The 16,657-nt window shown below is 38.4% G+C and overlaps 2 protein-coding genes across 3 annotated transcripts in view; one reads left to right on the forward strand and one right to left on the reverse strand.

Annotated features, from left to right (window-relative positions):
- gry (trafficking protein particle complex subunit 11 gry) overlaps positions 1-9,970 on the forward strand; it is a 218,104-nt gene extending 208,134 nt beyond the window's left edge. The window contains exons 14-16 of the mRNA XM_067789058.1: positions 6,687-7,586; positions 7,808-8,002; positions 9,387-9,970. Coding sequence (XP_067645159.1) covers positions 6,687-7,586; positions 7,808-8,002; positions 9,387-9,413 — 1,122 coding nt within the window. The 3' untranslated portion in view covers positions 9,414-9,970. The remainder of the gene's footprint in view (positions 1-6,686; positions 7,587-7,807; positions 8,003-9,386) is intronic.
- Positions 9,386-16,657, reverse strand: part of hob (hobbit) — a 55,017-nt gene continuing 47,745 nt past the window's right edge. For both annotated transcript variants that reach the window (XM_067789057.1, XM_067789056.1), the window contains 3 exons: positions 15,395-16,111; positions 12,894-13,814; positions 9,386-10,883 (listed from right to left, as the gene is read on the reverse strand). In XM_067789057.1, coding sequence (XP_067645158.1) covers positions 10,827-10,883; positions 12,894-13,814; positions 15,395-16,111 — 1,695 coding nt within the window. In that variant the 3' untranslated portion in view covers positions 9,386-10,826. The remainder of the gene's footprint in view (positions 10,884-12,893; positions 13,815-15,394; positions 16,112-16,657) is intronic.

Genomic DNA, 16,657 nt, shown 5'->3' on the forward strand with positions numbered 1-16,657 from the left:
TATGAAGAAGATTCCTTAAGGTCGGACTTTAGAAAATGGATGAAAGAAAGCAGTCTTAATAGTCCATCTCCATCGCCATCCCTTCTTCTAGATGTATGCAATGTCCATGACTGTCTTAATAAAGTAATTAAAGCGCAACTTCTTGGTAAAAATTTTAATTTTTTATCTACTATGTTTAGGATTTATCAAGTCTTTTGGATGAAATGGAATCGAACCTATCATAAGCTTTCAATCAGAAGAATTTGTTGATATTACCAAACAACGCTATTTCTCTAAAATGACTCAAACATACGATATCGACCTGAAAAGAATACAATATTGTTATGAACGTCTTTATAGTGGAATGAAATACAAAAAAATATTATTTGCCCACCAACTTACATAGCAGCGCATTTAAGTTATATAAAATAAAAATGTTTCTGTATCAAAATAGCATAGCTTATATTTTATGTCAAGAAGTTTTCATATATAAATTTTGTTCACATTTCCAATCGTATGAAATTGGATCTTTAAAGGAAAGTTTAGAAATAAAAATTTTTTCAGAGTTAAATACTTCGCCTCTACATCTATATCCGCTATGCAATGGTAAAACATATGTCAGACAAAAATATATAGCACAGTTGTTACTTTGTATTTTCATGAAATCTTTAAAATTTTTGTTCTCTCTTGAAAATTATATTGTGTTTATATTTCACAAGAGTTTGGTAAGTGAAGCTCTTTAAATCGAAGAATACGAATAAAAATTGTATATGAATTGTACTGAAGGTTTCGTAAAGTCAGTAAAACCTTAAAGGGGCTAGTAAAGGAGGGGGGAGGTCTACAATTTCGTTATTTAATATTAATATCGTGCGTTTTTAATTTAATAACGTTTTCATTTAATATTAATAATTGGCATTATGAATTTAATATTGCTTCTGTTTTGCATCAACAATGCTCACTATTAATTTAATAATTCTTTCATATTGATTCAATAAGACGACAAATCAATTCCATAAGAATCAAATATTAAATCAATGCCGAAAAATATTAAATATGTTGAATATTGCGCAACATTAAAATAAAGTTGTTCTATATTGAAATAAGAATTTTCGACATTACTAGACTTTCGTTAATGTTTCTTATTGAATCAATATCGTTTTTTTTTATTTTATGTTGTTTTTTCTCTGGGTGTAGTTTTGTAAAGAGGCAAATTGAGTTTCAGAGTGGGAGTTCAAGATGGCGAATTAGAAAGAGAAGCTGCCTACGTCCGTCACCTTGGAATTGCATCATGATCTAGTTCATTAAAAACAAACAAGCCAGTTTGTATCTCGATAGGTTTTTTTGACATTCGGCCGTTTTTCTTTATTTTTTTCTGACACATGAAAATTTTGTTTTTAGTTTGAAAATTTGGTGCATAAAAACACAATTAAAATCAACTTTCTTGTGAAAAAAGTGAACCATTAGAGACCGAAATAATTCTCGCGTGTTATTTGCATTGTTTTTATTGTTAAAAGTGTTATGCCTATATGACACTAATTTATTTTTTCTTTGATTCCAAGCTAGAAAAACAGACGAAATTTTATCGGAACTTCAAAATACAAAAAATATAAGATAAAATACAAGAAAAATACAGAGAAAATAAAGTAGTGTCATATAGGTATTAATGTAAAAATAAAATGTAAAACATAAACAAAAACAAAAACATGTCAAACTCACTAATTTTTGGGGGAATAGTGGTCTCGCTTTTTCATTATAGAAATTGTTTTTGTGTTTTGAAGTTCCGATAAAGTTTCGTCAGTTTTTTTAGCTTGGAATCCAAGCAAAAATAAAGTAGTGTCATATATGCTTAAACGTCAGTTGCGCATGGCTCAACTATATGGTTGGCTCATCTCATCATCTGATACTATTTTTTTTCATTTCACTGGAGTAGGGATTGTCAAAAGAGGATGGCAAACTCAAAATGAAACCAAAACATTGAACACATTTTCTTACAACACACAAAAATTTCAAAGTTTTATGTTTTCATTCCATTCCATACGCCTAATTCCAACACGCACATTTTGACATTCTGAACCAAGGTATGTTGAGAGATGAGCCAATGGGCTATCAAATTACTATTGTGTAAGCTAAATTGAGTTGTATGAACACTGCTCAATTTAAATTGAAATTGCCTCAATTTATTTTTCTGTTTGAACATAGTATAAAAACATTAGGCAATACATCAAATATTCGGTCATCTGCGCAAAGTACATTCACTTGAATTTCAAAATGCAGAGCTACCAAGCAAGCGGGCGAAAGTGGCTATTACTGACGTTATAGACGTAGATGATGCAACGCCTGATAGCAGTGGTTTAAATAAGCCCGAAGCTCATTAAAATGCGAGCAGCTGCTTAGATGTCAATCCTTCGAGCAGTTCTGAGAGCGGTATACCTATACTTGTATCGAAAAATTCAGTTGCTGGTACGAGTACATCACACACACTTGTTCATAGTAAAGTCAAAGAGTTTACACAGCCGAATGTTGATGACTTCATTAACAACAAAATGCATAACCACACATGATGGAGTAAAGTCCAATAAAATTACCGATGCTGTAGCAAATTTTATAATCATTGACAAGAGACCATTTTCTACTGTGGAAGGTAAAGGCTTTACCCAGTTAATGAAAGAAGTTTGTCCGCTATACAAAGTACCATGTCGAGAGACTATAAAATCTAGGATTGATGATAAATACGAGGCAATGAGTAATTTTTTTAAAGCGTATATAAATAATGCTGAAAACTAGCCCATTACCTATGATATTTGGACAGAGACAATGCAGAATAAATCATTTATAGGTGTTACAATACATTTTTTGGATAAGCTTAGATTCCTCAGTGGAACCCTGGGAATTTTTGAACTGACAGAACGCCATACATCTGCATATATAAGAGAAAAGCTAACAGATATTTTCGCAGAATGGAACATTTCTATAGACAAAGTTTCGGCAATCATTACCGATAATGACCACACGGTGATGAAAGTCAATCGTGAAATGTTTGGGGAAAAAAGGAGTATTCCTTGTTTTGCTCACACGATTAATTTAGTCGTAACTAAATATATTGACGAGTCAAGGGACTGCGCCGCTTTGATAAATAAAGTTCGAGAAATTGTAAAGTTCATAAAAAAGAGTGGTAGTGCAAGCGACGATATAAGAAAACGACAAAAGGAGATGGGAATAAAAGAACGCCAAATCAAAAAAAGAAGAATTGTAGAATTACTTTGTCCATTTGAAAAACTAAGAAAAGAAGTTTCTGGAGACAGGTACGTTACGGTGAGCAAAGTCGTTCCATTAGTGAATTGCGTCAATGAAGTCTTTGAAAATATTAAACCAAAAAATACAATAATTTTGAATTTCGAAGAGGAAATTAAAAAGATTTGCTGATTTGGAACATTCTGCAATTCTTGCGATTTCAACTGCTCTAGATCCATATTCAAGTTATGCATTTCAAAATCGCCTTGGCGAAAGCCAAAGTAATTAACTATTTAAATAAATATGTGCGCGAATACAGCGAACCTGTAGCTGATTGCGAAATATCTGATGGATCTGATAATGATGACTCCGAATTTGACATCTGGAAGTATCACAAACAATTGATTCGCAAGAACATGAAACATGACTCACCTTCTGTTTCGAAAAATCCTGGTGAAACTGAAGTTCATATGTACCTTTCGTCTTCTGTTACACCAACAAAAGCAGATGGTATTGAAATTTGGAAGGATATGAAATCCGTGTTCCCAAAACTTGCGAAGATTGCAAGGACATACCCCCCATCGTCGCCACATTTGTGCCAGGTGAACGCCTGTTCTCAGAAGCTGGCGAAATCGTCACTAAGGATAGGAATAGGCTTTTGGGAAGTAGATTGTCAAAGCTTATTTTCCTAAACTCGATCTCAAAACCTTTTATGTAATTAGACAAATAACATTTGTACCTGTGCACCGCAATCATATTGATGAGTGCAATTAATGTTAAAGTTCCTTGAAGGAAATTCCTAAAAATAATAAATAAATAAATGTAAGGCGCGATAACCTCCGAAGAGATCTAAGGCCGAGCTTCTCTTCCAATTTGCGTCGTGCTCCTCTTGATTTTTCCCTACAAATTGGCCGGACGGGACCTACATGTTTTATGCCGACTCCGAACGGCATCTGCAAGGCAGATGAGTTTTCACTGAGAGCTTTTCATGGCAGAAATACAATCGGAGCTCTTGCCAGACACTGCCGAGGGGCGACCCCGCTTAGAAAAATTTTCTTCTAATTGAAAAATCTTATTTCTAAAATTTTGATGTTGCTTTGTCCGGGAGTTGAACCCAGGGCATACGGTGTGATAGGCGGAGCACGCTACCATCACACCACGGTGGCCGCCATTCCTAAAAATACATATGTATATAAAAACGTTCCTATTTTTATTAAGAATGTGTGTGTTGTTTTTAAACTCATTGGCCTGTAAGTATTGATAATTTTACACCGACATTTGCGTTACACTAATGGACTTTTCCATTCAAACCATATTTTCGTGTAGTACGAGCTAGTATGGAAAAGCCCATACTTTCAAAGTTAAAAAGAAACTTCTGGCAATACTTTATATCGGTTGTTTGATTTAAAATGAAAACATCGGAAAAACGTCGATGTTTAGACAGATATTTTTTAACATCGATGTTTTTTTGGCGATGTTGTATCCCTATATGCACATGACCTCGCGCTGTTAGTTAGCGGGAAGTTTCCGCAGACACTATGCGATCTAATGCACACCTAGGAGTAATTTTGGATAGGAAACTATCCTGGAGGGAAAACGCTCAGGAGCGTGTGAGGAAAACAACGGTGGCACTGTACAGCTGTAGGGGAGCTGTTGCAGGAAGATGGGGACTATCGCCTGGTATTACCCTGTGGCTCTACGCTGATGTGGTTAGATCAATCCTTCTATACGGGGCTTTGGTCTGGTGGACGAGCTTAGGTACAAAATCGAACCTACCAGTATTCCTGAAGGTACAAAGAAGTGCTCTAGTCTGCGTGGCGAGCGCTCTACGCACCACCCCTGCGGAGGCGCTGGATACCCTTTTTAATGTGTTACCAATAGATTTAGTGGCCAAGCAATGTGCGGCCTTTTCTGCTCTACGGCTGCGGGAGCTATCTGGCTGGAGAGATAATGTGATTGGCCATGCAGCCATCCTTAAGAATGTGGATTCGCCTTCGTCGGACTATTGCGCTCCGACTGCATTTTTCGATATGAAGTATGAGGTTGTTATCCAGGATAGGGATTATTGGTCGAAGGAGCCGCCGGACCTGAGTGATAGGTCGCAGATTTATACTGACGGCTCCAAACTAGATAACAAGGTGGGCAGCGGGGTCTTTGCACCTCAACTAGGGTGGAACATATCCTTTAGCCTGCGCGATCATTGCAGCGTCTTCGAGGCGGAGGTTGCTGCTATAAATGAGGCCGTTGATCACCTGAGGAACGCTGTTCATGGCTATAACAAAATTTGTATTTACTGACAGTCAGGCTGCACTAAAAGCTCATGGATCGGTCACATGTAAGTACAGGACAGTGGAGAAGTGCCGCAATCTCTTAACGAGATCGCCGAGCAAACTTCCCTCAGTCTGGTATGGGTGCCTAGACACTCGGAAATACCGGGCAATGAGATGGCTGACGAACTTGCAAGAGGGGGCACATCCGTTTCGCTTTCGTCGTCCTGGAAGGGATTGAGCATGCCGCTCGCTACCTGTAAGCTCACTTTGAAAGGAATTTTCCTTAGGCAAGCGGGTGTGAGATGGAGGAATCTCGTATCCTGCTACCACACTAAGCTCGTGTGGCCTGAATGGGACGCGATACGTACAAGAAGTCTCCCTCCTTTTAGAAGGGGGGGGGGGGGGGGGGGGGGGGACATATCCCTGGTGGTTGGACTTATAACCCGCCACATATCAATCGGGAAGCATGCACAACGGCTGGGTGCCGTATAATGATTACTGCAGGAGCTGCAAAGACCAAGAGGAGATAGAAACAGTCAACATTTTCTGTACGACTGTCCTGCGCTTTGGCGCAAGAGGAAGGAAGCTCTGGGATCTCCCTTCTTTAACGATCTTTGTGATCTGGCTAAGTTGGAACCCTAGAAGTTCCTGGCATTTTCTGAATCGACATGTTGGTTTGTGTAGGGCAGAGATCCACGTGGTATCACAATGGGCCCTTTTGGGCCTAAGTGCACTGGTGCTCGCACCGTTGGCCACTCTAACCTAACCTAAATACTTGGCCATAAGGCGGCTAGCCAGGTCTCAAGCCTGACGTATAAGGCCCAATCGTTGTTTGTGAACTTCAGTATTTCTCACAATACTTTCTTCTAAGCCTTTTTTGCGCTATTCAGCAGACTGTTAGCGAGTTCCAATCTAATTGCAGATTTTATTTGAAAATTCAAATCCCCGGATTCTAATCCGCTTCTGTTATGGTTCAAAAGTCGTTTACATTTAGCATAACATGGCTTAGTTAATAAGAGTACTAGTTAGCTCTATCATTGTGGGGTTCTTACATGCAATCAGTCACATCAGTGTTCCTTGTTGATCCAGCTCATCATCTTGTTATGTTAGGGTCTACTTAGAACTATGAGTGATTGTTTTCTAGAATTTTTCCCCAAAAACATCGTTCCGAGTTTACTTATACTTTTTTATTATATCTTTTTACAGGATCATAATTTGGTGCAATCAACCTACACATTTAAAAGGAAAAAGTTCACACAAACCTATCGAAATCGTGACAAACTGGAAGACGTAATTGTGCTGCGTACAAACGCTGCATCCAACGATTGGGCAACAGCTAAAGACTTTGAACGCATCAAAAGCGCGGAGGGGCAAGTCGACCTCTTCAGTCGATCACGACGTGCGCGTAAGTTGAGTTTGGCCAAAAGTCTGAATCGTGATGCGATTTTGAGTGATGCAACCGACGCATCCGCTAATACACAAATAAACAAACATTTAATCAGCAAAATACCGAATAATTTGACAATAATCAATAATAATGTGGGCTCAGCGAGCTCGCTATTAATGGGTGGTGCGACAAATTCAAATTCATCAATGACAACGTCCGCGACTTCATTTGATGAAAAATTAAGTTTAGGTGCAATTCCAATAGGTAATAATGATATCACTGATACTATCGAAAGTTCTGCTGCAGCGGCAGCGTCGACTGCAGTTGCATCGCGCACATCAAACACGCGCATCGTATTCAATAAGGCAATAGAAGCCATACAAGCTACTGGTCACTGCCGTGGTTTCTTCAAGCGTATAATAACCACCGAGCCAGATTCGCAAACAGCTACGTTATCAAAACCAAATTTTGGTGTTTATTGCATTAGATGGCGGCGTAGTGGACAAAAAGAGGAAAACGAATCGAAATTTCTTATAAACAGCTTAGAGATTGAAGAACCACCAATAAATATTTATTGCACCATTGAGGAGAAAATGTTTGTTAAAATGCCCATGACATATAAAGTTGTATTGCGTAATCCCACCCCAAATGTACTACATTTGGTAGCTACTCTCAGCATAAGCATAGCGGATAATTTTATTTGCTCTGGGCATAAGCAAGTGAGTTAAAAAAACCCTAATACGCTTTAAACATATATGTGACCCGGTCTATGAAAAGGTGGCTTATGACTCAAAAAAAAATTACTACTACGAAGAAACTGAAGAAATGCATCGTTTATCTTTAACAGCTGTTTCTCGCAATTTCCTTTTTGAGTCATAAGCCACCTTTTCATATACCGGGCCACATATACATAAAAAATAAGTCTATGTTATACTTTCAGCTCGACATTTCGATATATGCCTATAGCGAAAAAGAGCTTGTCTATAATCTCTATCCACTATGTGTGGGCTGGGTGAATTTACCTGAGCTAACATTGGAATACAATGCAAAAGCTGATGCAAGCAAAAATGATGCGCATAATAATATACTCAGCGAATTGGTGCAACGCTCCATACCGAAGAAGGTTTTTGTATTGGTAAGTATATTACAGCACGATTTGTTATACTCAGCTGAGCAGAGCTCACAGAGTATATTAATTTTGTTCGCATAACGGTAATCTGTAACGGCAGATAGATATGTAGATATGGACTTCTATACATCAAAATGATCTGGGCGAAAAAAGAAATTAATTTAGCCATGTCCGTCCGTCCGTCCGTAAACACGATAACTTGAGTAAATTTTTACATATCTTAATGAAATTTGGTATGTAGGTTCCTGGGCACTCATCTCAGATCGCTATTTAAAATGAACGAAATCGGACTATAACCACGCCCAGTTTTTCGATATCGGAAATTTCGAAAAACCGAATAAGTGCGATAATTCATTACCAAAGACGGATAAAGAGATGAAAATTGGTAGGTGGGTTGACCTTATAACGCAGAATGGAAAATTAGTAAAATTTTGAACAATGGGCGTGGTACCGCCCACTTTTAAAAGGAGGTAATTTAAGAGTTTTGCAAGCTGTAATTTGGCAGTCGTTGAAGATATCATGATGAAATTTGGCAGGGACGATGCTCCTGTTACTATATGTGTGCAGAATAAAAATTAACAAAATCGGATGACGAACACGCCCACTTTAAAAAAAAATGTAAGTCAAATTTTAACAAAAAATTGAATATCTTTACAGTATATAAGTAAATTATGTCAACATTCGACTCCGGTAATGATATGGTGCAACAAAATACAGAAATAAAAGAAAATTTCAAAAGGGGCGTGGCTCCGCCACTTTTCAATTAATTTGTCTAGAATACTTTTAATACCAAAAGTCGAACTCACCTTATCTTGGTATTAAAAAGGAGCGAAATCCGACTATGACCACGCCCACTTTTTCGATATCGAAAAATTTTAAAAATGCCATACTTCTATACCAAATACGAAAAAAGGGATGAAACATGGTAATTGGATTGGTTTTTTGGCGCAAAATATAACTTTAGAAAAAACGTTGTAAAATGGTTGTGACACGTACCATATTAAGTAGAGGAAAATGAAAAAGTTCTGCAGGGCGAAATCAAAAGCCCTTGGAATCACTGTTCGTGATGTTACACACATATAAAAATAACAACTAAGGGGAACTCCCTTTTAAAATACTCGTTAATAATAGTATGTAATGTTCGGTTACACCCGAACTTAGACACCTTTACTTATTTGTTTGTTAATGACAATGGCAAAGTTTTAATCACTATGATTTGCGGGCATGGATCGCGAACGTCTGGACAGTTTTAAAAGAAGATATCTCCGATTGTCTGGCTGTGGCCGTATAAATATATACAAATGAAATATAATTAGCCCTTAAAATATTTATTGATTAACTCTTTAGGAAAAAATTTACCGCTTTATTTTCTTTTTTCTTTACATTTTAGCCACCATTAAAGCAGCAGCTTAAGTAAACATTGGATTGCATTATGTTTTTCGCCTAAAGTGGACTATTAATTAAATACTTAGGATCAATAAAGTTTCATAGAATGACAGAAGTAAGCAAATTGAATAAGTGATAACAAACAAAGATTAAACGTGTATAATAGACATTAAAGGAATAATGTTTTTCCAAAAACTTTGTATAAAAATATACATATAGAAATAAATTGAAGTTTAATTGAATAATTCTAAAACAATTTTAGATGTAATGCCTCTTCTAATGTTCAAAATTAAATATTACACACACACACAGAAAGGTAAATCATAAACGTGCATACGAAATATATGCTCTTTCTAGTAGACATTCTATTGTAAAATAATTAACTCTATGATATTTTACATTATTACATAGTGTTATATTTTGTTATAAATAATTGTAACATTTTGTTTGGTTTTATTCACTCTTTACTTTTTATGTGAAGGGGTAATATACATCATAGATATACATATATATACTGCGTAAAGTGTGCTAATTTAATTAATACATTAATTAATTGTAGTAGTTTTAAAAGAGAATATGGTATACCGTTCTTCGCATAGTTCATAGTTTACAAGTTTTTTGTGTAAATTTACAAATAATTTCAAACATGTAAGTATCTGTGTTAAATCCAAATTCACATCTAATTAAAAATAATAATAAATAAATAGAAGTGTTGTAGTTTTACTGCACTTGGTTGGATACTTGACTGATTGACCTAATTATTTAGTTGATTCATACATGTATGCACGTATATATACAGTAACAAATTTAGTCAATTCCGCTTATTTCCAACCTTCTGCAAACGTTCGAATCGCTAAATTGTCGAATAAACAACTCCAACACTCAATAAGCAAAATGGTCTTAATTAGACTACAATAACACTTATACTTCACAACCAATTGCGTGTTTAAATCAAACTGCTTGCTCATGCCTCAGCTGGTGCTGCTTTTATACTCTTCGGTTTCCTCGTTCGCATACTTTTAGGCGTTTCTTCTTCTAGAATTTACTACTTGTTTATCAGCTATACACTCACCAGCTATAAACTACAGATGCACGTTTATAGCTTCTCATATGCGCGTGTATATGTGAGTGACATCTCCACCGATGATTGCATACTGTTGGGAGCATCTCAAATATATGCATGTGTATGTGTGAGAACTACTTTGCTGATGATTGCATACTTTTGTGAGCATCTCTACGCTGCTGTATGTACATATGTGTACACATAATGATTGATTTGTTTATGTAGATCCAACGACTGCTTAGTATCGGCTTAGAGATGATAGTATCCCTTAGTGTTGCTAATATTCGTCACAATACGTATTTATATAAGTATATTGAAATATACTGAATGTGTGTAATATAAATTTAATCCTAGAATCTCATATGCACTAATTATTTCGTATCACTTGCTGCTTGAGGCGAATTTAAAAACGCCTCTTCTTTGGCTGCGATTTTCGCTCTGGAAAATGAGAAATACATTTATTCAAATAAAGTGCTAAAAAAAAGTATTCATTCATTCAGTAACACAGCATTACGTCAAACCGCTCTTTTTTCAAGTCAAATTGTAAACCATAGATTGAAGGAAATATATTTAAACGGAGCATCTAGCTTTTAGATAATCACAGAATAATTACCCACAGGCTGCCCTCCTTAGTGTAGGCATCTTGTTCTTGTTGTTGTACCGATAAGGTTACCCCCGAAGGCTTTGGGGAGCGTTATCGATGTGATGGTCCTTTGCCGGATACAGATCCGGTACGCTCCGGTAACTCAGCACCATTAAGGTGCTAGCCCGACCATCTCGGGAACGATTTATGTGGCCACATTAAACCTTCAGGCCATCCCTCCCTCCCCACCTCCAAGTTCCAGGAGGAGCAGGAGTAAGAACTTTGTTTTTGGTGTGTTTTGGCTTAGCCGTCTATGAGGTTGAGCGGTTTAGGACTGGCATCTAAGCCGTTTAGATTCAGAGGAATAGCAAAGCCGCGATTGGTGGAGCAATGAGCTGAGTCTTCTTATAATACAAGGAAAAGAAATATTTAAGCTGGCAAGGGCCGCGAAAAGCAAAGCATGCCGGGACGGATATAGGGATCTGTTGAGGATCTACGAGCGTGAAATATTCAAGGCGAAGGGAGACTAATGAAACATTGGGCATCGAGTGATCCAGCGAAACAGCGCGGTTGAAGAAAATCCTATCAAGGGGAAACAGTCCAGGGACTAATAAAGAAAGAGAACTTGAGTAGTGTGGAGTCCCTTGAGGTGCTTTTCGATACACATTTCCCATCGGGACATGATTCAGAGAAGCCAGCATACAGCTCTTGCACTTCGGACATGGAGCGGGTAGTGCCTGCCGGGCTTGGTGATCGATACCGAGATCGAATGGGCGGTGAAGACTTTCCCATCCATGCTAAAAACTTCAAGCAGAGCGGTCTTGGAATGGCTGGAAAATAATATTCGATGGGTGCATACGGCTGAATCACGTACCGCTCTCTTGGAGATCTGCTCCTGTAGCTTTCCTACCAAAGACTACAGGCCCATTGATGACAATTTGTGATGGGTCGCACTTATTGGATGGGGCGAAGCATTGCTACAACAACAACAACAACAACTACAGGCCCTTTAGCATATCATCATTTCTGCCCAAAACCTTTGAGCGACTGATAGATGTGCTCTCAACAACACAACACTCGTACACCAAAGACGAGGCACTGCACTGCATAGAGTGGCAATAAACATAAGACGATGGCTTGGAATATAAGGAGTATGCCTTAAACTTACGACTTACGCAGATGACGTTACAATTGTCACAAGTGGAAAGTGCCTTCCAAACATTAGCTCATTGATGGGTCGGACGCTTCGGGATATACATACCTGCGAAGAAAGCTTGCACAAAATATCTGTGAATCATTATAGACAGTAAGTTGGTATGGAGGGGAGAGTGAATAATCTCTAGACGGCACTTTATGTAAAATAATGCTGGGGTGTACATGGGGTTTATCGCCCTCACATCTGCTTTTTAACTAAAACGCTTTTCATGACAGGAATACACTTCGAGTGCTTGCAAAATTACTGCCGAGGGGCGACCCCCCTTAGAAAAACTTTTATCTAATTGGAAAACCCTGTTTCTTAAATTTTTAAGTTGCTTTGCACAGAGCGTGAACCCAGGATCTTTGGTATGGTAGGCGTAGCACAGTACTACCATACCACGGCGGCCGCCACGTTACTTTTGGCGGGCATAAATTTCCAACCATGGAGGTCTTAGTCTATCTAGGTGGCAGCATTACCAACGAAAATAATATCAGACCAGAACGAAGAATGAGTATAACAAGTGCTACTTTCTTCTGTCTTCTTTCGGCGAACACGCTCTATAAGTCTCTCATCATGCTTGTCCTGATGTATGGTTTGGTGGAGCAAACACTTATATAATAGCATATTGAAATACACTGTAAGTGTGACATGAAATTAGTTAACTCACCAATAAACGATTACCAAACAACATTTTTGCTTTGTCCTCCTCCTGTGGCGATGAACGTTCACCAGCCGACGTTCCCGGTTGTCGTCTATGTATTTGCAACTTTTGCTTTATTGCTTGTGATAATATTACACGTCGACTTACAGATTTCATAGCCAGCAATAAATCTAACCAAGTCCATGTAACATTATGATATTCAAGTGTCGGTATGACTAATGAGAAATCTGTTATATCCTCCAAATTTTTCTCTTTATTTCCTTTATAACTCACACGTACAGGCACTTCTGGTATTTTTATATAAATAAATAATTTATTTTTTTCAGCACGCTCTTTCATCTTTTCAACGTCATCTTTTTCAATTTTCACATAAAATTCAGAATCTTTAGAACCTTTCTTTGTTTTCGATGGTTTCTTTACAGATTTTGTTTGCGCTGCAGACGATGAACTCGAACCAGATGAATTCTCTTCAATATCATCGACAGCTTCCGTTTCGGAAGCATCACGATCAGGAAAACAAAATTTCAACATTGTGCTATAAAATTTTTTTGTGATTGCAATTGTGATTGGCGCAACATTAATTTCGAAATGTTCTTTAACAGATATACCACCGACAGGGGGTTTCTCACGACAAAAAACACGCAGCACACGTTTATGCGTATCGATTGGCATATCCTTTTGTATTTCGGTTGGCATAAGCACTTCGCGATAAATTTCGCGCGGTATCAAATTGCTCATACGTATATTGCCCAATTCCAGTAAATGTTCAACCGAATCATCACTTTTTGATTTTTTCGTATATAAAAAGCCACTGAGTACCAAGTCAGATATGCCAATTTGGCCGTCAGTTTCCGTTAAACGCCATTGGGCACGTTTAAAGCATATTTCATTTGCACGGACAATGGTTAGGGATTTGTCGGAACGCACCTAACGGAATAAATAGAAAAAAATATAATTTTAAATATTTCATAAACATAGCGATGAATCCAAAGAAGAAGGAGACTGTGAAAATGATGTCACCGTTCAAAATGATGGGCAACAAGCTTCTCAGGGACTCCTGTAACTCCTTTTAGTGGGTAAGACAGCTTCGATACTGAGGAGTCGCAGGTTTGCGGTTGTTGTTGTTGTTGTAGCGATAAGGTTTCTCCACGAAGGCCCTGTGGAGTGTTATCCATGTGATGGTCCTTTGCCGGATACAGAGCCGGTAGGCCCAGGTAACACAGCACCATTAAGGTGCTAGCCCGACCATCTCGCGAACGATTTATATGGCCACATTAAACCTGAGGCCATCCCTCCCTCCCCACCCCAGGTTCCATGAGGAGCTTGGTGTCGCCTGTTAGTGAAACAGGATTCGCGGCGGATAGGTGAGGTTGACAATTGGATTTGGATAAGCTATATATTGCGCTGGCAACCTGAAAGGGTTGCGCTACACAGCCCCTTGAATCTGTTCTTTTAGTCGCCTCTTACGACAGCCCCTTGAATCTGTTATTTAGTCGCCTCTTACGACAGGCATACTACCGCGGGTATATTCTGACCTCCTAACCCGCTGGGGGAGCAGGTTTGCGGTGATATAAGGGAGCAGGATGGCTTCAAGTGTCTTATCTACAGGCTATAGGAGAGAATCGGACGATATGAGTGTCTACGTTAGCTGAATTCCCAGGCTTTAGTAGCGGCACTACCCTCACCATTTTTCATTTTTTCAGGGATGACGAAAGTAGGCAGAAACATATTGAAGACGAGCGCCAGGTATTTTGATCCCCCATAGCCCAGGTTTATAAGCATCGGTATGGCAATTCCACCCAAGCCTACTGATTTAGCTGGTTTAGCGAGTTTGATGGCTTCTTTAACCTTTTTAGCGGTGATGGTAACAGGAGACGCGCTGTGTTTATGCTTATGTGTGCGTGGCCTCTCGTCTGGATATGTCGCACGAGGAATGCATTACGTATTGCAGACAGAAAGCGATCGTGCATTTATTCCCATCCGATAGCACTTTATCGCCTAAGGCGATGGGTATTTTATAATTTTGCTTAATTTTAATATAGTTTGAGTGGTACTTTCCGGTTGACCATAGATAAGCTACACCGGCAGAGAGGTAATACTGCTTTGGATGTTCCTCCTCCCACTTAGCTCGCTTGAGCTTGTCCACAAGCTGTCTGATGCGCAGGTTTATGCCCCTGATTTGTAGGTCGCCAGTACCTTTCTGTCCTACAAGGTCACTCTCCCACGCTAAAGTTGCAGACGTCTTTGAAAATGTTGGCCTGATTTTCGGGATTCTTCCAGCGGGAATAAAACGAGGCTACGTAGATTCAATGAACTTGCGATAATGCGATTTTCACCAGTCAGAAGATCTGTTGACAGATTCAGCCTACTGTAAACTTTTAGAAAAGTACCGACTCATTGCGGTGTCTAAAATGTGTCGGCCAGTGTAATGAACGGTTTAGTTCTCATCATCTCCTGCGAGATGCAGTCTCTCTAACCTAAGCTAAATATTTGCATTTTTTACTTACATTTGAAATTTTGCTTAGCTGTGACAGTTGAGTTTCCTTATAGCACAGTAGCATCATATCCAATTCCTCACTCAATGTATTCAATTCTTCTTTACTTTCGCGTATTTGCAATTGCACCCGTTCAAATTCCTGCCTCAACTCCAAAGTATCACCCTCCTCAGCACGATCTTTACCAATTAAATGTATATCCTTTTCCAACGATCGTATCTTCATTAATAGACTACGTATCATTGTTTGTTTCTGCTGAATCGGCCGCTTTTGATCCTCTGTGGAGTGTAGTTGTAATTGAAAACGCATTCGAGCCAACTTCTCTAAAGCTTGCTTGCGTTGTGGCTCAACGTAAAGTAGCAAGTTGTTGACAATATCTAAAATCATAGCATATTGTAGTGAATTTGTACAAACATCTAGATCATGATGCATCAAAGTAAATGCATCTACAGGATCGTCCTGTTTTTCCCATGGCGATAGCGTTTCTTCCGATGGTGGCGGCGGCACTTCCGTTATTGTATTTGGATCGATTGTATCGCCATAACTAACGTAAAAGAATTCACATTTACAACGTGAAACAATACGTTGTAGTTGCACAGGTTGTGTTTCGCCTGGATTCTCATTGGATAAGGCGCCAACCGTTTCGGAGACAACACCTCCCACACTACGGCCGCTACCCACAAGATGTGGAATGTCTGGTAAATCATGAATCACAGTATCGTCTTTGTCCTGAAATATAGACATTGTTTTATAGGGGAATATAGCACAATTATTTTGAGACATAAGCAAGAAGTAAATTTCATTTTTTTTATACTCAGCGTGCTTTGATTGGATAAGGGTTGGCTGTACAGGTATAAAGGAATGGAGATAGATATAGAATTCCCTATATCAAAATCATCAGTATCGGAAAAAAAATTGATTGAGTCATGTCCGTCCGTCCGTTAACACGATAACTTCAGTAAATATTGAATATCTTCACCAAATTTGGTACACGAGCTTATCTGGACCGAGAATAGATTGGTATTGAAAGTGAGCGAAATCGGATGATAACCACGCCCACTTCTTATATATATAACATTTTGGAAAACACAAAAAATCTGATTATTTAGTAAATAATATACCTATAATGTTGAAATTTGACGTGTGGACTGATATTGAGACTTTTGATACAAATTTAAAAAAAATTATTAAATGGGCGTGGCACCGCCCACTTGTGATAAAATCAATTTTACAAGTATTATTAATCATAAACCAAAAATCGTTAAACCTATCGTA

This window comes from Eurosta solidaginis, chromosome 5 (genome assembly GCF_040869045.1).
Source record: "Eurosta solidaginis isolate ZX-2024a chromosome 5, ASM4086904v1, whole genome shotgun sequence".
In the NCBI taxonomy this organism is placed as follows: Eukaryota; Metazoa; Arthropoda; class Insecta; order Diptera; family Tephritidae; genus Eurosta; species Eurosta solidaginis.